This window comes from Saccopteryx bilineata, chromosome 5 (genome assembly GCF_036850765.1).
Source record: "Saccopteryx bilineata isolate mSacBil1 chromosome 5, mSacBil1_pri_phased_curated, whole genome shotgun sequence".
Taxonomy (NCBI): Eukaryota; Metazoa; Chordata; class Mammalia; order Chiroptera; family Emballonuridae; genus Saccopteryx; species Saccopteryx bilineata.
Window position 1 is genome coordinate 228,570,072 of NC_089494.1, and position 27,201 is coordinate 228,597,272.

General features: G+C 38.5%; 2 protein-coding genes across 9 annotated transcripts in view; one reads left to right on the forward strand and one right to left on the reverse strand.

Moving 5' to 3' along the window:
* FIP1L1 (factor interacting with PAPOLA and CPSF1) overlaps positions 1-7,744 on the reverse strand; it is an 80,579-nt gene extending 72,835 nt beyond the window's left edge. For 4 of the 8 annotated variants that reach the window (XM_066233599.1, XM_066233597.1, XM_066233595.1 and 1 more), the window contains exons 1-5: positions 7,462-7,744; positions 6,242-6,286; positions 6,103-6,142; positions 2,096-2,156; positions 604-707 (exon numbers count right to left, since the gene is read on the reverse strand). In XM_066233599.1, coding sequence (XP_066089696.1) covers positions 604-707; positions 2,096-2,156; positions 6,103-6,142; positions 6,242-6,286; positions 7,462-7,546 — 335 coding nt within the window. In that variant the 5' untranslated portion in view covers positions 7,547-7,744. The remainder of the gene's footprint in view (positions 1-603; positions 708-2,095; positions 2,157-6,102; positions 6,143-6,241; positions 6,287-7,461) is intronic. The other 4 variants (XM_066233601.1, XM_066233600.1, XM_066233598.1 and 1 more) reach the window with 1 other exon arrangement.
* Positions 7,745-14,491: 6,747 nt separating this feature from the next.
* SCFD2 (sec1 family domain containing 2) overlaps positions 14,492-27,201 on the forward strand; it is a 394,551-nt gene continuing 381,841 nt past the window's right edge. The window contains exons 1-2 of the mRNA XM_066280835.1: positions 14,492-15,452; positions 17,703-17,871. Coding sequence (XP_066136932.1) covers positions 14,615-15,452; positions 17,703-17,871 — 1,007 coding nt within the window. The 5' untranslated portion in view covers positions 14,492-14,614. The remainder of the gene's footprint in view (positions 15,453-17,702; positions 17,872-27,201) is intronic.

Genomic DNA, 27,201 nt, shown 5'->3' on the forward strand with positions numbered 1-27,201 from the left:
CATTGGCCTAAACTGGTCTACAGGATAATTAACTTAAAAACTATGAGGAGCAAAAAGAAATACTTATAATATTGTTGTTTCTGGACAAAAAATTTAAAAACCTACACTTAGTTTTAGATAAGTTATAAAATTGCAGCACAATAGAGACGCAAACTGTCAATTTAAGGTTTTCTAATTCTAACTAAAGAATTTGTTGTACTCGACTCATTTATAAAAACACTTTAATTTCAAGACTAAAAAATTCTTTTGATTCTTTACTTTACTTAATTATCTTTAGGAAAGAAATATTTCCATGGTGAAATTCCCTTTTACCATGAGCTATAATTAAAATATAAGACTTAATTTTAGGTGTACAACATAATAGTTTATGCTTAAATTGCAGAGTTTAGTTAACACATCACCACATACAGGTACAATTTTCTTTACTTGTGATGAGAACTTTTGAGACCTATTCTCTCAAAAACTCATGGTGAAATTTTAACAAGAGTTCTTTCATATCGTAAAATGGAAAAATGTAAAAACACTGGAATCAAGCCCTAAAGGTTTGATACAGGCACACTACCTTTGATTCAGTCCCACAATTGTTATTTAAAAATAACTTACCCATACTGTGGTGCTCCTGTTTTAATGTCTCCTATGGTGACATGAACATCATCCTCATCATCATCACTGTCACTGTCACTATCATCTTCAGTCTCGGTCACTTTCTATACCAACATAAACAATTATACAATACATTCAATAATCCATTTCAACATCTAACATGAATAAATGAAGTACTTAACCATTTTGCGATTAAGCTAGTTTTACAGAAAAAAGTTGTAAGTTCACAGAACTGCTATTTATTTCAATTCATTTATAATTTCAATGCTTTACATGATGAAAAAGGATTAATGCAAAAATCTTTTTTTGCCATTATCTTTGTGTAAATAATACCTCGGGATTTTTCCTACTATTTATAACTATTCTCTTGCAAAATAGATATAAGGCAATTTACTAAGATACAGAGAAGATAAAATTATAAAAAGTTTCTGAGAAACTCTTGGTAAAAAGAATATGAAGTTAAGAGAAAAACAATTAATTTTAAGAATCACAGTGTCCTGATTAAAAAGCACTAAACAGCAGCTCACCTATGCCTAGAATTCAGAAGAGACCTTGCAGGCAAACAGTTCAGGGAATAGTTTGTTTCTATGGATATAAATGTGGGGCTCTTTACAAAGGTTTTTTTTTTTTTTTTTTTTTTTTTTTGGTGACAAAGTCAGACAGAGGGACAGATAGGGACAGAGAGCCTGGAAGGGAGAGAGATGAGAAGCATCAATTCTTCTTTGAAGCACCTTAGTTGTTCATTGATTGCTTTCTCATATGGGCCTTGACCATGGGGCTACAGTTGACCAAGTGACCCCTTGCTCGAGCCAGCGACCTTGGGTCCAAGCTGGTGAGCCTTGCTCAAACCAGATGAGCTCCGCTCAAGCTGGCAACCTTGGGGTCTCGAACCTGGGTCCTCCCGTCCTAGTCTGATGCTCTATCCACTGCGCTACTGCCTGATCAGGTTCTAAAAGGTTGTGCTTAGTTACATAATAGTGAATTTAAAAAGTAGAACACCTAGGCAAAATAATTTTTGTATACAAATTCAAACTTGCAGAACAATTTTTGTTTTTATTTTTACAGAGTTAGAATGTTAAAAATATTCATAGGACCCCTTATATGTCCACACCCTCAAACTATATCACATTCAACAAGCATGAGGTCAAATACTGTCACATAAATTTTTTTTTACTAAAAAACATGACAATCAATGTTGGGTTTAAAGATTCAAATGTTTGCTTTGAAAATCAGGGGATGATCTATTCAGTTGATCAGTGACCATTAAGTTCCTTAAGGCAAAAACATCAAGCCTTCACACATGCCCTATTTCATCTGAACTCTTCCCACTACTTCTCTTCGCTATGCTTTTGATAGCACTAAGATGATGTAGGTAGCCAGATCATGCATGATACTTAAAGTCATTAAATTTTGGCTTTGTTCTAAGTGAAAGCAAAACTATTGGTAAAAATTTCAGACAGAGAAGTAACGAGATTGGAAAGCTTTATGTTACCGGTTTAGGCACGCCGTTTTCAGCAGTTTCATCTTCATTTCCAGATGGGGGATTATTAGCACTACAAACAACAAAATAAGTATACATCCCTAGTATTACTTTTCAGAAGTACAGATAAGGTACACTAGTATTATTTTTGTTTGTTTTATTTATTGATTTTAGAGAGTGGAGAGAGGAGGAGAGAAAAATAGAAACATCAGTCTGTTGCTCCACTCACCCATGCATCACTGGTTTACTTGTGTTACATGCCCTGACCGAGATCGAACCCTCAATCCTAACGTATCGGGACAATGCTCCAACTGAGCTACAACTATGTCTGAGTTTCCTAAAATTGTTTCTACTGATGCTAAGAAGATGGATGGTAAAAACCATGTACCTGTCGTACTACGCTATTCCTCATGCCTTACATAAAACACATACTCAACAAAAAAGAAAAGAGGATGGAACTGCCTCCATAATTTGTTAATGATGTCATATTAGCAATTTGATGATGGGGTATGATTTGAGGGGTTGTTTTGGGGGTTTTTTTTTTGCACTTTTAAAATATGTATCACACTTAATCAATTTTACTTATCCTAAATCTTTATTGAACATACACTATGTGCCAGGTACTACTATAATTGCCAAGGACTACCTAATAGTTCCCTCTTTTCAGATATAAATTATGACCACATGAACTCTCAGTATTCAATTAACATATATGCTTCTGGCTTTCTGTTTCATCCATTTTATTGGATGGTATGTTTCTCATCATATAAAAACAAATTTTAAGATAAAAGTTCATCTTCATTTAAAACTGCCTTACAATTTGATACTAATGACAGCTGCAAACTAATTTTGATGTATTTAAAAACTAATTACTTTTTTAAGGCCAGTTAATACTAGAATTTGCCATTACAACAAAATTGACACAACAGTAAGATACTCTTAATCTCATGTCTTCCCTTCAAGTATATGGCCATTATTAATAATCAAATAAAACTTCTAGTACTATAGTATAACTGGTTTCTTAAATTTTTAATAATTATAATTTCCATAGAGGGAATTAACCATTTACCTCATTTTATAAAGAAATACAAGTACAAAGCAACTAACAATTATTCAGTAACATTTCTATTTAAAAAAAAAATCTAGATGTTGATATTGTTCAAAGGTATATAGATCATTAGATTTCTGCTATCTTCTTAACAATCTGTTATGCAGTTTCTATACAAATCAATTTATTTTCTACCTTGGTATTTTATAAATACAATCTCCAAATAAAGTAAAATAAAGGATAAAAACTGATAGTTTATCTGTTAAATTTTCACTGTTCTATTACTTGACACAAGAAAACAACTATATTTTTACAGAATATTTACCTCCTGCTTCTAGGTAGCCAGGTAACTTACAACCTTATATTCATTTAAAAAAAATTTATTTTGTTCAGTGAGAGGTGAGGAGGCAAAGGCAGACCCTACATGCACCACCAGGATCCACCTGCAAGCCTACTAGTGGGTGATGCTCTGCCCTTCTGGGGCCATTACTCCGTTGATCAGCAACCAAGCTATTTTAGGGCCTGAGGTGAGGCCATGGTGCCATCCTCAGCGCCTGGGGCCATCTTGCTCAGATGAGCTATAGCTGCGGGAAAGAGAAGAGGAAAGAGGGAGAGAGAAAAGGGGGAGGTGGGGAGGTAGAGAGGTAGAGAGAAAAAAGGGAGGAGAGGAAGAAAAGAGGAAAAGCAGATGGTCGCTTCTCCTGTGTGCCCTGACCGGGAATCGAACCTGGGACTTCCACACACTGGACCAATGCTCTACCTCTGAGCCAACTGGCCTGGGACACCAATTAACTTCTTGACCAAATGAAAAACAGGACATGAAGAAATACTTAAGTAATTTCCAAACAATAAATTCCACAAATCCTTATTTTGTGGTCAAATTTAGCATTAGAAACTGGGTTGAATACGTAAATTTAAAAGCTAAATTATAAAATTTCAGATGATACTGCAATGAGTTAAAAGAAATATCTTCCAACATAAAGGATAGTTTTAAGTGGGGAAGAAAACTCTAATTTCAGAACCCACAAAGCTATTTCTAGTTGTACTCACTTCTTTCCTCCATTCACTTGTTTTTAAATAACAGCTCTGAGATATATACCACAAAATCCACTCATTTGAAATGTACAACTCAACGGTTTTTAGTGTGTTTACAGAATAGTGCATCAATAACGACTAATTCCGAAACATTTTCATCACCCCAAAAATAAATCTTGTATGTATCAGTCACTATCCATTTTATCCTGTACCCAGTCTGAACAAACACTAACTTTCTTGAGTCTCTATGGATCTACCTATTCTGCCTATCTAATATAAGTAGAATTATATAATACAGTCCTTTGTGACTGACTTCTTTCACTTAGCATAATGTTTCCAAGGTTTACCCATGTTGTAATACATGAGTACCTCATTTCTTTTTACTGCCAAAGAGTATTCTACTATATAAATACACCACATTTTATCTATCCATTCATTATTTAATGAACATGGGTTATTTCCATTTTTTGGCTATTATAAATAATGCTGCTAATAAACACTCATGTACAGCAGGTGTTCAAATAACATCCTTTTGTTTAAAGTCGTTTTGTTCTAATATTGATAAGGAGCCTAGGAACATAACTTTTGTTTATATCAATTAGTCTATGGCAGAACCGATCTCATTAAAGGTAGCTTCACTTAAACTTGTAGAATCTATCCATGGCGTTAAGTGAGAACTCAACTGTACAAGTTTTTGTGTAGATGTATGTTTTCATTTCTCTTAAGGTACACAGACATAGCAGTATATTCCTGGATCACATGTTAACTGTATGTTTAACCTTTTAAGGAACTGCCAGTGTATTTCCCAAAGCAGCTGTACCATTTTACAATCCCATCATCAGTGTAGGGGGGTTCCAATTTCTCCATATCCTCACCAACACCTTTCACTGTCTTTTTAATTACTGCCATCCTAGTGGATGTAAAGTGCCTTTTCCTCTACTTATTAAACCCAATATTCTCTAAAAGCTGTTTTTGTTTAACCATCCCTTTCCCCATTACAGAACACTAAAGCTTCTAGTCAGAGTCAACCTGTATGCATGAGTTGTTTTGAAATTTAGAATTCAGTTTCTGGCTCCCAGTACAACACTCATACTATTCTAGCAATATAACAAAAGAAACTAATCTTATAAAAAATTCATTAATTCCACTTTGCATTTAAATAAATATAAAATGCTGAAATTATAACAAAAGTGCATTACACTATCAGAAATATTAATTGTGAAAGTAGTAATTAAAATTATTTTAAAAATTTTAAGTTACAGCGGTAGAGTGTCGGCCTGGCGTGCGGGGGACCCGGGTTCGATTCCCGGCCAGGGCACATAGGAGAAGCGCCCATTTGCTTCTCCACCCCCCCCTCCTTCCTCTCTGTCTCTCTCTTCCCCTCCCGCAGCCAAGGCTCCATTGGAGCAAAGATGGCCCGGACGCTGGGGATGGCTCCTTGGCCTCTGCCCAGGCGCTAGAGTGGCTCTGGTCGCGGCAGAGCGACGTCCCGGAGGGGCAGAGCGTCGCCCCTGGTGGGCGTGCCGGGTGGATCCCGGTCGGGCGCATGCGGGAATCTGTCTGACTGTCTCTCCCCATTTCCAGCTTCAGAAAAATACAAAAAAAAAAAAAAAATTTAAGTTAAAATTTTTTTCTTAGTAGTCTAATGGTTACACTGCATATTCCACTACTGAGCTCACTTAAGAATAAAAAGTTACTTAACAATAAAAAGTATTTAAATCTTTACTTCAAAATCTTTGTTCCCTGAGCTAGTAACAAATAGACTGGTATAAGATTAGGTCCTGAAACAGGAATAAACTTCCAAACATTCAATGTCTTCCAACCTTTAGCCAAAAAGTTGTAATCAAACCAATGATTATAATAAAATAATTCTGACAAGTTGTTGACAGAACTGTATCACACGATCTGTTAAGTATCAACAAGAAATTTCACTAACCTGGTATTTTCTTCTTCTGGCCTTTCAACTTCATTTTCATCTACCAAAAAAAATATGTAAATAAATAAATAAAATTAACAAACTACTCTTAAAGAAACCAGTAGTATGAAAATCTGAAGTGATCATCACAAGCACTAACCTAGGTCCTTTGCCAAATCACTGTGCACATGCACGTCCCATGGGCCTATAAGCACATCCAAAGTTAGATCACCTTATAATGACTTAACAAAATACGTCTTTTATGAAAAAAAAAAAAAGTCAGACTTTACTTCCATAAAAATCAACTTAGGTATTAAAGACTTCTAGATCTTTGTAAAGGAAACCCTACACGTTTACATTTAAAGAGTATTACTAATGCTAAATCTTGCCACCAAAGACAACTTATTTTACAAGGGTATCAGAAACAAAGTTTGTCAAAGTCACATCATCAAGGAGCTGCTACATGGTGCCCAAACGTATGTTTTTTACTACACTATTCTAAAGCCAATCAAGAATAGAGATTTCTGGCAAGGAACAAATATTAACTCTTAAATCTAATATGTGAAACAAAATGGGACTGTGACTTGATAAAAATTAAAAACCCAATGTCTAAACAAGTCGTTTTCAACAAAGAAGTACAAGATGCATTAAAATTTGAGAAAAAAATGCATAAGACAATATTGAAAACTATAAGCCTAAGGGACATTGTGTTACTTCTACGATGTGGGTTAAAAAATAGTCTCTTAAATGAAAAAAACTTCACCTTAATACATACAGGAGACATTCGGGATTTTCTTTATGGGCCAAAATGTATTCCATATCTTTCTTTCTCTCAATTAATTATTTTTAAAGCACGACTTTCAGACAAGGAGGTACCCTTGCAGGTGCATTCCATACAAACTGACCATCAAGAAACAAGACGTTAATTTTACAGTATCAACTTTATTTAGCTCTTACAGAATGACTGTTGCTTAAAGAACAGGACAGAAAGGGCATCCTACAGCCAAGGGGCTTGAAGAGACACACCAACACTGCTCCCGATCAATATAAAAAACAAGAGCCAAAAGCGCGGTGGAGAGGAGGCCGAGAAGCCTTGGCGGGGCGGAGGACGAGGATGGGGGCCGGGCCCCGCGCCCGGGTACCAGGTCCGACCCAGCCGTCGCCGGGGGCGTGCGTGCTGGGGGTGTGGGCTGGGCGACAGGAGGCCGAGGCGGGTGGGGAAACGCGCACGCAGCGCTCGGCCTGACTTAGGCCGAACCAGGTGCCCTACCAGAGGCCCCAAGCAGGGCCTTGAGGGGTCCAGGAGGAGGACCGTTTGCGCGCCGGGAGGAGAGGCCCGAGAGAACCGGGGAGAGAGAGAAGGGACAGGAAGTTCCGTACCGCCATAGAGCCACTCTTCCTCCTCATCCCCTCCGGTCCCGCCGCTCAGCTCCGACACTAGGCGCTCTGCCTCCCCGGCCGACATGGCCGCCCCCAGCACAAGTTAAAGGCAGCGGTCAACAGCCCCCTCAAACCCCTTCCCCAGTCTCGCTGCCTGAGGACGGGAGAGGGGCGCAAGAACGCCAGCGATCGAACGAAGGAAGCACGAGACACAAATCCACGGGACGTGGTCGCCGTAGCAGAGGCGGCAAATAAGACTCTGGCCTCGGCCCGCCTGCACATGCGCAGCAGCTTCCAAGTGGCGCGACGTCTGTAGTTGGCCACCTGGGCTATTATGCGCATGCGCATCGTAGTTAGCCCTGCCCCTATACGTTCCCACTGTGCTTTTCTAGCTCTGATAGCTGTCTTGGCTTCCTGCGTAAATTAGGGTTCCCCTCCCCCAATCATTCCTCTAATAATCCGTATTGCCTTCGCCTAGTAGTACTCTATTATTTCTTACTGCCCTTGATGCTTTCTCTTCGCAACCTTTTTTCCTGTTTTTCAATAATCTTAAAAGCCTTTTTTCTATTCTTCGTACGTTGTATTAGCGCTACTAAAGAATAGTTCTCCCTGTCAGTCCCCTGTTTCTTGTTAAATAAGAAGTGATAATTCATGGACTCTTTCTTGAAAAATTAATATTAACAGCAAACAAAAGCAAAACTAGTATAGGAAGAGTGCATTCTCCTTGTTAAAACAAAGCATTATAGTTAAGGTAAAAGACTCCACCCCCCCAACTATCGACCTATCTATTGTCCTTTCCAAAGGTAGCTCTTGTTATTTGTTTGCTTGAATCATTCTGAAATTTTCTACACATTTACTTCAGTTGAATTGTATTGTTTTAGTGGGAGAACCTAAGGTTAATCTTTTTGTGGATTGCTTTATTATTATTTTTTAATTGAACAGCGTCTTGGAGATCCTTTCATGTTAGTACATATATTTCAATGTCCATTTTTAAGTGCTTCATAATATTCAATAACGTTGCTCTAATAAAGTGAATATGGCTATTCCTCTGTAGATGTCATTTAGATTTTCACTTTTTCATTTTAACACAAAATAAAACCTATAATTGAAGATCCTTGTCAATGACTTCTTGTAGATGTGTATCAGTGTTTCTCCGAGATAGATCATAAAGTATCCGCAGGTTTTATTTTAGAAGATAATGCCAAATTTTCAGGCCACTTTTGACAATACATCTTTCAAGAAGATGACAGATGATTGGTAAAAACTAGTGTTCTAGTTCTTGAGTATACTGCCTAGTTTCTGACCTCAGGTAATCAATCTTCCTCTGCTTCAGTTTTCTCACCAATAAAATGGAAAAGCTGAATTAGATGATCTCTAAAGCCTTTCAGTTCTAAAGTTTTCAAACAAGACACTTTTTCAATGAAAAGAAACCAATATAATTCTTAAAATCAATAATTTTCCATTCTATAATAAGTAAATACTAGCTTTTGTTTGTTTATTTAACAATTACTAAATACCTGCTGTTTAAGAAATTGGAAAATAAAGATATAACTAAAACATAGTCCCTGCCCTGAAAGAGCTCTCTATTATGTAAGGGTGGTAAGCAATGAGCTGTCCTACAGGAAAAGGTAGATCTGCTATAAAGGAAGCACAAATCGTTCCCATCCTACCAGTTTGACACCGTTTTATATAATTTAAATGAATCATGTGGTTTTAATTGTTCTACTTTTGAACACTCTTCTATCTGCTATTCTCAGTCTCCCTTACCTGTATGGGAAAATCCCTGCATCCTTCTGAACTCTTAAGACATAATAAACTTTGTGACATCTTTCCTAAATTCCACTTTATCTCTCCCCATTTCTTTCTTTATTCAGTAAACATTTATGTAGGGATTGCCAAGTGCCAGGAACTCTTCTAGGCTATGTAGATGCAGCGGTGAGAAAAAAAAAAAAAAAAAAAGTCCTCCTCTCATGAAGCTTTCATTCTAATGAAGAGATAGCCAATAAACATAAATGTATGTCAGTGGTAACAAGGATTATCTTGGCCTTTACTGGAAGTAATGGAATGAAGGTTTTACATTCTGCATGGGAGTGTCATATAGCCATCATTATAGTTTGATTTATCATTCCATGAGCATATAATGAACTTGGATAGTTTCATGGAAGAAACAACTGCCTTATGCTGAGGAGCCTCTATTTCCTTTCAGCTACCTGAAATGAGCTTGTTTTACAAAGAATTACTTAAACGGAACTGAAGAATTATTAAATAATAATGGATGCATCCAAATTGCCTTCATGGAGGTAGCACTTGAGCTAAGCTTTAAAAGAAAGATTTCCACAAGCAGAGAAGCCCATAAATCACTAAAGCCAGTCTTAAAAGTCATCTTCCTGCTTGCTTTCAAATTGGGTTCCTTGCCTGGATAAGCTCCCTCAGTTAAAGATGTCTTTATCACTTTATTCTTCAGGGGAAACTTTAAAGATAGATAGCTTGAAGATATTGTATAAAATTATGATGTTATTAAACTATAATACTCTATATATTCTGATTATATTTGTTTCCCATGTAATTTTTTTGTGACCTGTTGGTTCTTTGCAAAACAACAATAACAACAAAGCATCAATTGTAATGTATCTATCTCAGAATTACTGAAGGAAAATTCTTAATAGATGATTAAAACGACGATAAGAGTACAAGAGTTAAAAACAAAATAAAAGTACTTTGCTCAGTATCTAACATAGCAAGGACTCATAAATGTGTTTTGAATATGTCATTTAAGCCCAACTGTGCTATTTGCTGTTAATTTTAGATGTATTGCTTTGATTTCAGTGTTCTTCAGTTTTCTCATCAGCAAATCAATATATTAAAATAAAATTCTACACCCACTTCTTGGAAGAATAACGAAGCTAAAATGAGGTTTCAAATGTCAAAGCATTTGAAAGATTAGTGGCAAGCAGGTGGTGAGTTATGGTTTAGACCTACTGTCCTTTGAACAATCTGAATTACTGCATATGTGCAAAGGGTTTTCTTTCTCTCTAGATATTTCCATGAGCAATTAAGTCCCAATTATCTATCCTCCTCTATATTCGTACTCGTTGTCCCACTTAGTTTGCCTTCATTGGTTGCTTCTGATATATACCCTGACCAGGGATTGAACCCACGACTTCAGTGAGCTAGGGCTGAAAATTGTATCGTTTTGTATTACATCTGCACTGTTAATTAAACTGCACATTCTTTGAGGGTGAGAAGAATTTTTTTCTGTAGTCAGCAGATCCTGTCTTGCAATGTCAATGACATGGAAAGTGCATAGTAAATCTTTAAATTGATTGTGCATATTGAGGATTTAAAAATGAGGTGAGGCGAGATAAGCTTGATTTTTTAAGGTGTAGAAATAATTGCTGGGGGTTTTTTAGTGAAAGACAAATCACATTTAAATAAGGTAAATCTGATTATCTTAAGCATGTAATTTTAGCAGGAATTAATTTGACTCTACCACAACAGTTGAGAGCAAGAAATGAAAGAAAGGAAATTTTGACACACGATATGGATGAACCTTGAGGATACTATGCTAAGTGAAATAAGCCCATCACAGAAAGACAAATATTGTTTGCTTTCATTTATATGAGGTATCTAGAGTAGTCAATTCACAAAACCACAAAATAGAATGATGGTTGCCAGGATTTGGGGAGGGGGAAATGGGGAATTGTCATTTAATGAATAGACTGTAGAGTTTCAGTTTTGCAAGATGAAAAGCTCTATAGATTGGTTGCACATAAATGCAAAAATACTACTGAATCATTCACTTAAAATGGTTAAGATAGCAAATTTTATGTTATCTGTATTTTGTCACACTTTAAAAATCAGACAAATAAACAAAACGTGTCCCAACTGAACTCAGTACATTTATATCCCAAACTGCTTCTTTTTTGATTTTCCAAATCGCAGTGACTGCCATGTAAATTTTCTGACATTAATCAGAAAATTTCCCTCTGCTTTACTCTGTCAATCAGGTTTTTGGCTATGTCCCTTTAATACCTCTTTATATACCCCTCAGTGTCTATTATCTTCATTGGTTCCTTACTTACTCTGGGCAGAATAGTTGCTGTTACTGTTTCCTAACTGTTCTCCTCGCTCAAAATCTTACTGCCACATCTTTACTGGAATTTTCTTTTCTAAACTCCAGGTGTGAACAAATTATTTCCACTCTTAAAAATACTTTAATAGTTCCCCCTAGGCTGCTACTATTTAAAATAAAAAATAAGACTCATCTTGATCTAATCCATTCCTTTCTAGTTACTAGCGCCTATCTCATCTTGAGTCTCTATACAATATACTCCAGTTATACTAAACTATTTGTAGTTCCAAAGAACATACTGTATGGTTTCATGACTCACTTTATTCATGCTACAGTTTCTGCCTGGACTGCCAGGAATCCTCGACCCCATCTTGTCCACCTGGTGAACACCTGGTTTTCTTTGAAGACAACTCAAAAAAACTCATTTCCTATATGAAATTTTCAACCACTTCCTTTTTCAGTTCACCCAGTCAGAATTTATTTTTCTCCCTTTGGAATTCCTACACATTAAAAAAAAAGTCATTACGTCTTTAACATTTTATTGCACTTGCTCACTTTACCTGTATGGGTGCTTTTAATTGATTCTTTTGAAGGCAAAGCTGTGGCTTATTTGTTTTTATATCCCCAATGTCCAACACAGTTTCTGGAATATTATACAAGTCCATTAGAAGTTGGTTGATTGACTACATTATTTATTATATGGATATGAATTGAATATTATTCAACATTTATTGAACACCTGTTATCTTCTAGCATTGGGGATACACAATACATAATAGTGCACAATTTAGCTCAACACGTATGTTAAAGAAAATAGGTATGTTAAAACTTACCCCAAGATATGTCAAATGCTTAGTAAGAGGTATCAACTGAATGTTCTGTGTTGAGGGGCTTAAGAGGACGTGGTGATGATAGCCATGGTGGTGATTTAGTAAGGTGACCACCTTTTTTACAATGAAAAGGAGTACAAAAAGAAATTGAAGAAAAAAACATTGTAAATAAAATAAACATTTTATTCACTGCAACAGTAATACACTATAACAGTGGTCTCTAAGCCCTGGGCCGCAGACCTGTACCAGTCTGTGGGCCATTTGGTACCGGGCCGCAGAAAAAGAATAAATAACTTACATTATTTCTGTTTTATTTATATTTAAGTCTGAACGATGTTTTATTTTTAAAAAATGAACAGGTTCCCTCTGTTCCATCCGTCTAAGACTCACTCTTGATGCTTGTCTCAGTTACGTGATACATTTATCCGTCCCACCCTAAAGGTCGGTACGTGAAAATGTTTTCTGACATTAAACCGGTTCTTGGCCCAAAAGAGGTTGGGGACCACTGCACTATAATATAAATGCATAATTAAAACACTTGTAATATTTTATATTGTAATTTTGCTTACATGCCTATTAATTTTTAATAATAATTGTAAGAAAAAAGTTCTCAGATACAAATAAGTCACATCATACGCAATGGATCGACTGCATCAATGGAATACGGACATTTACAGGTTAATCTTCCAATATCAAAAAGGAGCACATGTAACAGGACACTTTTCCAGGGAGGACGGAACGTACAAAAGAAAGACTGTCCTCCCTAAAGGAGGACGATTGGTCACCTTAGATTTAGGAACATCCTCACATAGATAGTATCATTATAATGATTATTTTTGTTAGGAGTTTGCAGGGTGTAAATTCTTTGTAGATCAGGGAATATATTTTACTAACCATTGTATCTTCAGAATCTGGTACAGTGATTATACTTCATAAGTGTTTAATAAATACCATTTGAATAATAGAACCCATGAAACATTCTGGGATCAATCTGCAGACCTCATTGTGCGGGTGTATAATGTTCCAGGCTGGAAGTAACTGGAGAGAAACTGAGAAGTCAGGAAGGATTTTGGTGCCATTTTAAGGGGTCTGGCTGTATCTTTTAGGCAATTGGGTCAGGAGAGGCCTTTAAGTAGGAAATGGACCAATTTAGCTTATTAGGAAGAAAACTGAATTTCTGGGAGAAGAGATGCAAAGCTTAGAAATGATGGGGGATCATTGCAACTGTCCAGGTGAGTGATGGTGGATTAAGACAGTGACGGCAAGGCTGAGAAGGGACTGAATTCTAAGATTTTTGAAGTTGATCGAAATTTACTGACAATGCAATGAGGGAGGGAAAATGGGGAAAGTAAAAAGATCAGTAGGTTGTTTATGAGGCCTATGTGCAGTAACATATGTGACAAGGTTCTATAAACTACAAAACATTACCCTGGCCGGTTGGCTCAGTGGTAGAGTGTCGGCCTGGCGTGCAGGAGTCCCAGGTTCGATTCCCAGCCAGGGCACACAGGAGAAGTGCCCATCTGCTTCTCCACCCCTCCCCCTCTCCTTCCTCTCTGTCTCTCTCTTCCCCTTCAGCAGCCAAGGCTCCACTAGAGCAAAGTTGGCCGGGGTACTAAGGATGGCTCCGTGGCCTCTGCCTCATGCGCTAGAATGGCTCTGTTGCAACACAGCAACGCCCCGGATGGGCAGAGCATCACCCCCTGGTGGGTGTGCCCTGTGGATCCCGGTTGGGGGCACGCGGGAGTCTGTCTGCCTGCCTCCCCGTTTCCAACTTCAGAAAAATACAAAAACAACAACCTACAAAACATTACAGTTGGTTTATCTTAGGCTGCTTGGAGGTTAGATGAAGGGAGTGGCTATACTTTTAAATAGATATTCATATCTAAGGAAGTATCAAACTTTTCATTCTAAGGGGCAGGGAAAGGTAATCTCAGCAGACAGGGAGAGGAAAAGAACATACTCCAGCTCTTCCCAGCCAGCTCCTCACCTCCCTGAACTTTCGAGGAACCCCAGAGCCACGGAACTCCGCCCACTCCTTCTTCCCAGTCCTCAGCATTCTGCCGGGAGGGTCTCCGGGCAAGCCAATCACGTTCTGTTTACGTCATCACCGTGCGCAGTCGCTGGGCGAGTCAGACGCGGAACCGCGTGTACTGTGTTGACTGTCAAAGTCTCAGCGAGTCCAGTTGCCGGAAGCTGTGGGTTCTGAGTGAAGTTCTTGCACTTGAGTCCCCGAATCTGCGAGTTTCGAACTATGAGCGTCCCAGGCGTGCAATCCTTTACCCAGCAGGGCTGGGACCAGGTGCTGGCCAAAGTGAAGCGGGCTGTGGTCTACCTGGACGCTGCCTGTGCCGAGAGCCTGCACTGGGGCTGCGGATCCACCCGGCTCCTGGAGGCGGTGGGGGGTCCTGAGTGTCACCTGAGGGAGTTCGAGCCCACAGCAGTTGGTGGCGGACCTAAGCAGCCCAAGGTGGTCTTCGTGCTGAGCTGTCTACTGAAAGGCCGAACCGTGGAGACTCTACGGAACATCATCAGCCGCAGTCACTTCCAGTACTGTGTGGTGGTCACGGCCGTGAACCACGCTGTCCACCTCACAGCTAATCACGTGCCAGCAGCGGCAGCGGCTGAGCTGGAGGGTCAGCAGCTGGTGTTCGAGCAACTGGAGGAGAAGCTGTGTGAATGGATGGGCAACATGAACTACACCGCCGAGGTCCTGCACATCCCGTTGTTGCTAGCCCCTGCTGCTCCCCACCTTGCCTTGACTCCAGCCTTTGCTACCCTTTTTCCACTGTTACCCCAAGATGTGTATCTTCTTAATAGTGCCCGACCCGACAAGAGGAGGCTGGGGAGCCTGGGTGAGGTGGATGCCGCTGCCCTGCCCCCTGAGCTGCTACTGCAGATCAGGTGCTTGGTGTCAGGCCTCAGTTCTCTGTGTGAGCATTTAGGAGTACGGGAGGAATGTTTTGCTGTGGGTCCCTTCAGTCGGATCATCGCTGCAGATCTGGCCAATTATGCTCCTGCCAAGAACAGAAGGAAGACTTCTGCAGGCAGGGCCTCAGTGGTCTTTGTGGACAGAACTATGGATCTCACAGGTAAATGGGATTGCTGTGCAGGTCTTCATAACCACTCTCCAAGGTTCTGGGACTTTCATTGATTCAGCATATATACATTATTGGCCTCTTACTGTATGTCAGGTTAAGGATACAAAGATGAAGTAAATGTACAGAGTCTCTGATCTCACAAAGGAAGGTGCAGAAAGCAAATTAGCAATTTCAATCAATTTGTCAAATGCTGTAATGGGTAAATACATCTTCAATGTGCATTGCCTTGTTACACAACAACTACATCTATCTCAAGAGACTGGAAAAATGTAATTTGCAGACATCAAGGAGAACTGTTTACCTGGGAACTTTTTAGAATGTGCAGATGCTGGTATTCACAACATCTTTCCTAAGAGGGCTCTAATTTTTTGGAGAAGTGTTAACATGATTTAGTGGAAGGAAACTGTACAACAAAACATGAAATTATCATAGAGAGTTAGTTGAATTTTGGATTTCTTTGAGTATTAATAATGTAACTCCCTTCTGGGCTTAGTTTAAAGACATATTTCACTTTTAGACTTTTGACCCACCTCTGGATCTCAGGACCACTTACAGCCACTCGGTATTCATTCAGCAAGTATTTAATGAGGAGCTGGTAGTCTCAATGATGGGGAGTCGACCAGAAACCACAGACAACATAAATAAGATGTAATTCCTTTCAGGCCTAATCAATGAATGTTCTACTAGACTAGAACTCTTTGTTGTTGTTTTTTAAGATTTCATTTCTTGATTTTAGTGAGAGAAGTGAGAGAGAGAGAAAGAGGGGGAAGAGCAGTAAGCATCAACTCCTGTTTGCTTCTTGTATGTGCCTTGACAGGGCAAGCCCAGGGTTTCAAATCTGGAACCTCAGTGTTCCAGGTTAGCGCTTTATCCACTGCACCACCACAGGTCAGGCTAGAACTCTTATTTAATGTCAACAGTTGCCTTAGAAGCACTCATAGTGGCTGTGTCTTCAGTCACTTTTATGAACCTGATTTTTTTTTTTTAATAAAGAGTATAGTTTTGGGAGTTATCTGTCTCCCGAATTTGACTTCTTGTCTGTAATTTACAAGTTGTGCTGTCTTGAGCAGGTTACTTAAACTGAATCTTCTGCTCTGTAAATGAGCATAATAATACCTACCTATTAGACTTGGAAGAATCCAGTGGTTGGTAAATGTACAGTATGGAGCTTAATACCTGGTACACTATAAGCTCTCAATAAATATTAACTGTTGTAATAAAGATGATGATTGAATGAATAAAGATCTCTATGATAATAAAGATCATGAGGATGATTTCTTGAATTCCAGTTTGGTCTTTTCTATCTAGTTCTTCTGTTCAAATATTATGACAACAACAAATAAAATTATAGAAAAATAGAGATAGAAAGAGCTAGAGACAGAGAGACATTAAGAAACAAAATGTTAATTGAAGTGAGTGGGATTGAAACAAGTGAGTTTGCCAAGTCCCACCCATTTTTGGAATGAGGTCTTCCAAGCAATAAAGGCTTTTGGAAAGATAACTTAGTTTCATGGGAAAAGTATTAAATTGTGTCATTGGTCTTGAGTTTCAATTTTAGTTCATTATTTTATTTGTTATTAAAAGAATTAATACATGTAAAGCACCTAAAACAATTCCTTGTACATAGAAAGCACTCTATAAATACATCTATCAATGCAAACTATTAACATTCATTCATTCATACTTTTCTTTATCTAGAACATATTTAGTGAGAACCTACTAGCTACCAAGTTGCCTGTCAGATATGGTAGGTATAGGATGAACTAAATAAACAGTTGCCATTATGAATTTATGGGTCTAGCTGAGGGGAGATTCTGGGTCTTACAATCTTCATCAGTAAAACAAAGTTTGGCTCTAAAATTAAGGATAGTGTTATCCTATGGCACCATTTACCTGGCTAACTATATGCTGATAATTTACTTGTTCAATCAATATTTATTAATACTTACCATATGAATAGCACTGTACTAAGTGCTGGGAATATAGTTGTAACTGGAGCAGACACAAGGTCTGCCCTCATGGAGCATTAAGTCTAACACATAAGACCCATGTCTACTAATTAATTGTGAGCTTGATTGGTATTACAGAGGGCAAACTGCTAGGTTTGTATTGTTGATTTTTGTAACAGAAACTAAATGTTTGGTAGTCTTGATAGTGGGGCCGTTATAAAACATGAATCCAGCTTCTCTTGACTCCCTTTCTCCCTTTTTGTGAGTTCTTATTATCTATCTGCTTAAACAGGAGCAGTTGGACATCATGGAGACAACCTGGTAGAGAAGATCATTTCAGTGCTTCCGCAGCTTCCTGGCCACACCAATGATGTGATGGTTAACATGGTAGAGCTCACCTCACTGCAGAATGAAGAGGAGAATCAGAATATAGTTGCACCAGGCTGTCTTGCACAATCCAAGTAGGATATGTAGATTTTTTTAACCTTTCATTCTTCTCTTTCTTCCATTTTCTTTCTTTCTTAGAGTGTTCTGTGAAAGAAAAATGACAGGTTGGTCAGGCTGAATAATTCATAGTAGATAGCATTTAGAAAAAACATTTTTTTTTCTTAACTATAATAACCATACCCATTAAATAACAATAAGCTGACAAGTATGGAATTTTATAGAGGTGTCATTTGGAGATAATATAAACTTGTTCCCAGGATCAGTTAAATGAGTCAGTTTGTGCATTTCTGTTTCACAGACAGCCTTACATGAATTTGTCCCTTGTCTTACTCAATTTCTCTTTCTCAGTTGACTTTTCCACATGATTAAAAAACTGCCTATATAGCTATGAAACAGTGCCATCTGTGTAGATGTAAATGGTATGTTCTGGGAATTAATGGGAAAAGTTTGTATTTCTGTGTATATTTTTTTCACATGCTTAGAGAAATTCAAGAACAAAGATGATGTATATACTTTTTTATGCAGAGTTTAAAAAATAAAAGAACATTTTCTCCAGAAACATGACAGTAAAAATATACAATAGTTACCTTCTCTTTGTCCTCCATCAACAATTCTATGGGAAAAAATATATATATATTAAAAAGTGAACAAGTATCTGAGTGCCTGTTCCCTTTACCTTCATGTTATTAGTTTTTATACAAAGCAAGACCTTTAAGTACTATAGTTTTAAATATTAAAAGTAATGGATACATTTAAAGTTTCCTATCATATTAGGAATTAATTTTCAGCTTCTGAAATTTTCAATGTTTTTTGTAGATAGTTAATAACATTTATTGGATTCTCAGTATGTATGAACCAGTGTGGTTAGAAAACAGAAAGTTCTATAGCTTGTCTTTTTTGCAAACTTATAAACACAGCAAAAACATGGGCCATGAGTCCACTTTGGCAGTACATGTATGAAAACATAGGCCTAAGAGCTTGTAGTTTTACAAACCCAGAATTAATTGTGATTGGAAATACATTTAGCAGTTCAGAGGGACATTCAAAAGTTAATTATTAAGGACTTACTGTGAGTCTTACTCTGGGTTAAGTACTATGAAGAACATAACAGGATATAAAATATCATTTTTTACTTCAAGGAACACTTTTCTTGTTGAAATAGTTATGATTTACATAGAGGTATAATTAAAAACAGTATAAGTCAAGACTCGTATATCTGCTACAGATTCTGTAAGTCCTACAAAGTACCAGGTTAATGTGGTCTTTGTAGATCAGTGTGGCTTTATGGAAGTGGCGGTACTTGAGTTGACGTATTGAAGGATTTGAGAAAGGAGAGAAGGCGAGCATGAGCGTAGGTGTGGAAACAAGAATGGTCAGTTATGAGGAGGAAAGATAACCTCATCGAACCACCATTGCCATCAGATATATTAACATTTTTTAGGACTTACTATGTGCCCAGCATACTTCAGTCATTTTACATTTTGGAAGTCATTTAAGCTTTACAGTAACCCAATGAGGTAGGTTGTGTTATTCTTCCATTTTACAGGTAAGAAACTGAGGCAAGGAGACAGTAAGTAACAAAGCTGTCAGGAAGTGGAACTATATTGTGAGCCCTGAATTTCTGACATCAGAGCCACTGTTTTAACTTCTATGCAGTAGCGAGAGAAGAGTTGGCTTCTGAACAGCGACAATGAGAGACAAAAATCAAGTTACTTGATGATTTAAATTGGTGAGACCTGTTTATTCAATGTAGTGTTTACACAAACAACACAAATCAATTTTGGGTAATACTGATGGAATCAAAGGAAGAACTTTTAATCAGATTTTGAAAAAAACAACAGTTCCCAGGATCTAGGAGGCAAAAACCTGGGAAAAGCCTGTTCAAGGCCTTGACACCCGAAGGACTGAATTTTAATTGTTTTCCATCTAAGTCATTATTCTTAAGATTCAGGTTTCAGAGGAAAGGGGAAGATAGGCCTGACTTCGGCCTTGTGCCCACCCTTTTCCCAGTGGAGGCTGGGAGCAGTTCATACTGTCTGAGAATTGTGCCAAGCTCGCATGGCATGGTGGAGAGTTCTTCAAAGGAAAACTGAAACATTTGACAAAAGAATGGGAAAGGGATGCTAGGAAGGCAGAATGAGTAGCCCCTCAATAATAATAGCACACACTCATAGAGGACTTATTGTGTAATAGGCATTGTTCTAATCACTTTATATAATTTATTTATTCTCCGTCTCTATGAGATGGATTCTATTATCATCCTCTTTTATAAATGAGGAAGGAGATTAAATAATGTACCTGAGGTGACACCCAGAAATGGTGCAGGGCCCATATTTGAACCGAGGCAGTCTGGCTTTAAAGTCTATGCCTATTGGCCTGGCCCAGTTGCTCAGTTGGTTAGAGTGTCAAGGTTGTGGGTTGGATCCCTGGTCAGGGCACATACATGAATCAACCAATAAATGAATTAAAAAGTAGAATTACAAATCTCCCTTCTCCCTAAAAATTGATTTTAAAAAATTATAAAGTCAGTGCTTACTGTTATCCTATGCCACTTCCACAAAAGTCTAACATAATTACAAAGAGAACACATGACCTCCCCAGAGAAGTTGGCAAAAAGACAGAAGAGTGGAATCCACCATGAATGAGCAGAAAAAGCAAGAGAATTCTGAGAACTGTAGTAGGGCAAATGTAAGAATCAAGATATTGCTCAGATCTACAAGTAGCATTTTGAACCTGGCCTATGAAATAACCTTGATTCCTCAGCCCTCATTTTACCCCAACCTTAGTCCCAGTCTTGGAATCCCATTCCTCTTTCCACTGTTTGCTTTAGAAAAGGGAAGTATAAGAGACAGTCTTCAGTTTTCTTGGTCAGATTTCTCTGCTTCTCAAAAAAAGAGGTTCAAGAAAAAGACATACTTTCCCTTTCCCCTTATCCTCCTCCCTCAACTGCCAGGACTCTGATGTAAGTCCTGAAGTTGTTGTGGCCATCTTGCTCATATCCAGAAGTTGAAGCTAACAGCTGGAAGGTGGAGTGGCCAAAGGAGGCACAGAGAAGAGCAGCAACTGGGATCCTGTGTCTGGTCCACCTATCATGTAGCGGAGGATAGTTGCTCATTGTTTAAGCCAAAGTGAGTTGCTATTTTTCTATCACTTGTAACCAAAGGCATCCTAACTGATACATTTTCTGTACCTCATTATTTCGTCTATAAATGAAGGTGTTGACCTATATGACTTCTAAGGCTCTTGGATTTAAAATAAAAATTCTTCCTGATTGAGCCCCATATGTGACTCAGCTCTGCCCCTGAGCACTTACAGCTAAGTTCATTCATATATCTTTCATCCTGCTGCTCTTTGTTTTCAGCAGGTGCCTTTCCTCTCAGATTGTGAGTGAGTGTTGTCATGGAATATGAGCTTTGAGTGCCACCCAAGTATGAGAGTGCAGTTGTGAATGTCAAAGGTGGGGATGGGTTCTAGAAGGATCCAAATAAAGAGGAAAGCTTTAATGAGAACAGGTTTGGTGAAATAGTGAGACCAGAAATCAGGTTGCAGAAGATAGAGATAGATGGTGAAAAAATTATAAGCAGATAAAGGTCTAAAACAGAGAGAAAACTGATGGTTGCCAGAGAGGAAGGGGTTGGGGGATGGGTGGAAAGGGGGAAGGGGAGTATAATCAATAATACTGTGATCATTGCATGCTGCATGGTAAACAGTGGTGATTAGATTTAGTGTGGTGATCACATCGTAAGGTGTATAAATGTTGAATCACTATGCTGTACACCTGAAACTAATAATATTGTATGCCAGCTACTCAAATAAATAAAAAAATAAAGATGGTAATAAGTTTACTTAGAAAATAGCAATAACTGGGATAAAATGGTAGTTATTACATTTTTTTTTTCCTGAAGCTGGAAACGGGGAGGCAGTCAGACAGACTCTCGCATTCGCCCGCCTGGGATCCACCCGGCATGCCCACCAGGGGCGATGCTCTGTCCCTCCGGGGCGTCGCTCTGTTGCGACCAGAGCCACTCCAGTGCCTGAGGCAGAGGCCATGGAGCCATTCCCAGCGCCCGGGCCATCCCTGCTCCAATGGAGCCCTGGCTGCGGGAGGGGAAGAGAGAGACAGAGAGGAAGAAGAGGGGGAGGGTGGAGAAGCAGATGGACACCTCTCCTGTGTGCCCCGGCAGGAATCGAACCCGGGACTTCCGCACGCCAGGCCGACGCTCTACCGCTGAGCCAACCGGCCAGGGCCTTACATTTTTTTTACAATTACTTGGAAGACTTAAAGAATTATACTGATTAATTGCTCTACAAAAGAGATATTGAAATAAATTCAATTTTCCTAGCATATAATGTACTTCTATCAAAATAACAAGCACAACTACTGCCTCCAAGATCACCCCTCCCCAGAAACTTCTCAGTGAAATAAGTGTGAGGATAAAAATGTTAGAACTAAAATGCAAAACAGATGGGTGCTTGGCAATAAATAATGTTCCTGCAGTGGAATAATCTTTAAAAAGCATGTCTCTATCTATGATATCAGCCTTGATAATCAAAATTTACTCCTAATAGAATCTTATAAAAGGCTGTTTATAATTATAGGCACTGAAATTACTGCCAATGCAAATGAGGAATTGATAACTTAAATGCATTATGGCTTTGCAGCCCTTGTCCATTGGTCCCAGGATTACGTAGAATATTTTCTTCAAGAAGGAGGCAGAACTTGACTGTTCTTATGTTTTCCTTCTGCTGAAGAGGGTATCATTCCCTGCCCCGTCTCCATTCTCCCTAACCTTTCAGTTTAAGCACCCTTACCCTGACTTCTTTTACTGTGTGCTTGTTGTCCCTGTCTTTGATGTAACACAGCGCCTTGGGACTGCAGGTTCTGGCCTGTGCAGGGCCCACTTCTCCTCCCGTGGCTCTCCATATGCCTCACAGTGAAAACCAAAGACCTTGCAATGGCCTGTGGGTCCGAGTATTGGCTGGTTTTCAGGTTCCTCTCTAACCTCATCTCTTACTTGCTCTACCTGACTCACTCTTCTACAGCCACACTACATTCCTTTCTTGTCCCCTAACAGGGCGCTCGCTGTCCGGCCACAGGGCTTCTTCTCTTGCTGTTCCTTCTGCCTGGATCGTTCTTCCCACAGATACATATTTGCCCCACATTTCCTTCTTGGTTAGTCCTTTCCAGTCCATCTTAGCACTTATTTTTCTCCCTATTTTATTGTTTTTTTACTTGGCACTTACTACTTTTAGTGTACTTATTTTGTAGACTTGTCTCTCCTCTCCTAGAAAGCAATGGAGAGAATTGCCCTCTAGAGAGTCCCATGAGAGGAAGGATTATTCGTTTTATTCACTGCCATGTCCCCAGTGCCTAGAATAGTAGTTGGCACTCAGGAGATACTTGTTGAAGGGAAGCATGGTGATAGACGTCTCCAGGCAGGATCTGGGAGTGTAGTGAGGTTGCTGGACTGATACAGAGAGGGTGAAGCCAAGCCAGAGCATCGGAGAGGTTCGTTTGGGCATGGACAGGTTCTCATTATTGAATATTCAGACGCTCTTGTTGGGTTAGCAAAATATAGCAAAACTGACCCAGCAATCCTACCTTAGGATTTTATTTTATAAATGTATTTTGCATACATGTGGAATGATATATTACCTTTATTAATCACTATGGTATTTGTAATAGCAAGATGGGAAATAACTTGACTGTCTTTTCAGCTCACTAAACTGTGGTACATTCATCTGATGGAATAATATTCAGCTATTAAAATAGAATGATGAATGAAGAAAATGCTCATATACTGATCAGCAATGAGCTCAATGACATACTTCAAGTGAAAAGAGCAAGGTGTAGTATGCCTGTTTGTAAAGAGGGGAGGTATATATTCACATTTGCATTAAATATACCAGGAAAATATACAAGGAACTGATGACAGTGGCCTCCTCTGTAGAGGGCCGCTGGGTGGCAGGGGGCACACTGAGAGATTAGTAAAACGAGTGAAAATGGAGCGAGGTGGGTGATGTCAGTTTGTATGGATTGGCTTCCCAATCAGGTGAATGTATTTCCTATTAAAAATAAACAGAAGTTAGATTTAAATAAAAAACACTACTTCCTTCTTAAGCCAGCCTAAGGTAGGTTTCTGTGCCCCCAGGAAGAAAGGTGCTGTCTCCTTGGAACCTATACCCAGCTTTTCTCTACCACATTGCCTTCCTTCCCCAATGAACTCCTCTGTCCTCTAACATTTCTATCCAAATGCCAAAGCATTACATTGTAATAATTTGTTACATGTCTGTCTCCCCTAGTAGCTTGTAAATTCCTTGGAACTCTTAATAAATGCTAGTAAACTGAATAAAAAAATGAATAAATGATTAAATCTTATTACATTTGAGGCCAAGTATTAAAATGATTATATAAAATGATGAAAAGGCTTATGGACTTCATTTTAGCACTAAAGTTTTATAAGAGTTTTCATAATGTATACACACACATATTTATATATCTTATTTTTTCTCATTAACTTTCTGCAGTATAGGAATTTTGTATGTACTTTTCCTCAAATGCACCTCATTGTCTAGGTCAGTGAGAAGGAAGGATGGTAACACTGAATGCCTGAATTTTGTCAGATATTATGCTAGTGTTTTAAAATGCATATTTGACGTAATTCTGTAAAACAACTCTACAAGGTCGATCTTATTCTTTATTTGTTTTTATAGAAGTTGAAAGAGACTTAAGTAAACCTGCCCTAAGCCAAACTTTCCCTAAGAGATTGAATCAGGTTTAAAACTTTTTTTTTGTGCCCTGGCGGGTGGCTCAGTGGATAGAGCGTTGGCCAGGCATATGGATGTCCCAGGTTCAATTCCCGGTCAGGGCACACAGGAGAAGTGACCATCTATCTGCTTCTCTCCCCTTCCTGCTCCTGCTTCTCCACCTCTTCCCCTGTAGCCAGTGGCTTGATTGGTTCCAGCATCAGCCCCAGGTGTTGAGGATAGCTCAGTTGGTCCAAGAGCATCAGCCTCAGGTACTAAAAATAGCTCAGTTGATTAGAGCACTGACCCAGGCAGGGGTTGCTGGGTAGATCCCCATTGGGAGGCATGCAGGAGTCTGTCTCATTATCTCTTCTCCTCTCACTTAAAAACAAACAAACAAACCAAAAAAATCCCCACTCTTTTTTGCTATTTTTTATTGAGGTATAATATAAAAATTATATTAGTTTCAGGTATACAACATGATGATTTAATATTGTATATATAGCAAAATGATCACCCAAGTCTAGGTAACATCCCTCACCATACATAGTTACAAATATTTTTCCTTGTGATGAGAGCTGAAAGTTTTTTACTGTTCAGCAACTTTCAAATATGTAACACACTATTATTAACTATAGTTGCCATGTTGTACATTACATTCCTGTGACATTTATTTTATGGGAAAATTTGTACTTTTTGACTTCTTTCTCCCATCACCCCTACCCCACGCCACTCCTGGCAACCACCAACCTATTATTTGTATCTATGAACTTGGTTTATAAAATATTGTTTTTAATTCCAAGACACGTTTCTATTATACCATACCAACTCTCTGACTCATGCTTAGTTGAATGAATGTATAAGTTAACCAATTAAATTATAAATGGTGGGGGCCCTGATTTATATAAAAACAAGAGAGAGAGAGACAGACAGACAGACAAACAGACAGACTGGAAGGGAGAGAGATGAGAAGCATCAACTCGTCACTTTAGTTGTTGTTCATTGATTGCTTCTCATATGTGCCTGGACCAGAGGCCTCCATCTGAGCCAGTGGCCTCTCTGTTCAAGCCAGCAACCTTGGGCTTCAAGCCAGCATCCTTTCAGCTCAAGCCAGCAACCTTTGGCCTCAAACCGGCAACCTTGCGATTATTTCGATGAGCCCATGCTCAACCCGGCAATCCCAAACTCAAGCTGCTGATCTCGGGGTTTCGAACCTGGGACCTCAGCATCCCAGGTCTATGCTCTGTTTACTACACTACCACCTGTCAGGCTCTTGTTAGTTTTTATGTTAGAAGTGGGAATGTTTTTTTCCTAGACTATAGAGCAATAACTCTGTAGTAACAGAGTAGATCTTATAGATAAGAGACAAATGCAGCAGTGGTTCAATCTAAACACTTATAACCCCATTTTTGTTAACCTTCATACTGTGAAGTAACCTGATAATGGAGTATATTAAACCATTAACTGGAACTCCAAGTCAAAAATTCTTAAATCATCTCTAAATAATGATGACATTTTCTATTCTGTTTTTGGTTTCCAAATACCAGTTCAATATCACTATTAAAAAGACAATAACATTTTCAGAGGGAAGAAAGGTAATTTTTGTTTTGAGCAGAACTAGAGGTATTACTTTGATTTTAAGTTTCCCCACAAATAGTATTACTGAACTTGGATGGGAACATTAAGTGACTTGGATATTTTGTGTTGACTTTGAGTCGGAGAGCTAGCACACAAGGGGGTGTGTCATCACAACAGTGTTATGAATGACCTTGCCGTTGGTACTGGCTGTGGGCATCTCTTCCTCCCCACTTGGACCTCCCTGAAAAAATTGGCTTTTTTTTTTTTTTTTTACTTTTCAAGTAAAAATTGCAAACTGAGTAGAAGAAAGGCCTACCTCTTCTAAGCATACAGCTTGCTATATTTAACTTTTTTGAGGCTTTCTAAAAATCATCTGGTCTCAGTTACAGGTTTGGAAAACAGAATTAATGAGTAATTTGTGGGGAGAAATAAAGCAGGGTTCTTTTCTGAAAATGAGGGGATAAGTGTCCACTAAGAAATAATTAAATAATTCAATATGCCATAGACATTTCAGTTATATTTCTTAATAAAAAATTATGTTTCATAGTTAATAGTTTTCAAAATATTAAAATGCATGTTAAGAAATAAGTTTTTGTTAAAGGTAGAAATGCTTGTTCTATAATTGTTCATGTATTGCAGCTCTATCATGGTGTTAGTTCAGGAATGTGCAGGCAACCCCAGAATCTTTTTCACATTGAAAAATTTTAAATGGTTTGTGGTCTGTGTTATAAGAAGACTGAACTCTGGGTCATTGTGGCTTTGGGATCCATAATTTAAATGGAAACTATGGCTCCTTTATTTAAACAAAGCCAAAAACCCTCTGAAGTTAGCTAAATGGAAAAAGAAGAAATGGAAAGACTAATTACATTTGAGTGACAAGTTTTTAATTAGGTTGATGTTTATTGCCTAAGCAAAAGTCAACAAGTCCAAAAATTTAACTCCTGGTGAGTTAAACAACCACAACTTTTTATTTTTTTTATTTATTCACCTTTAGAGAGGAGAGAGAGACAGAGAGGGAG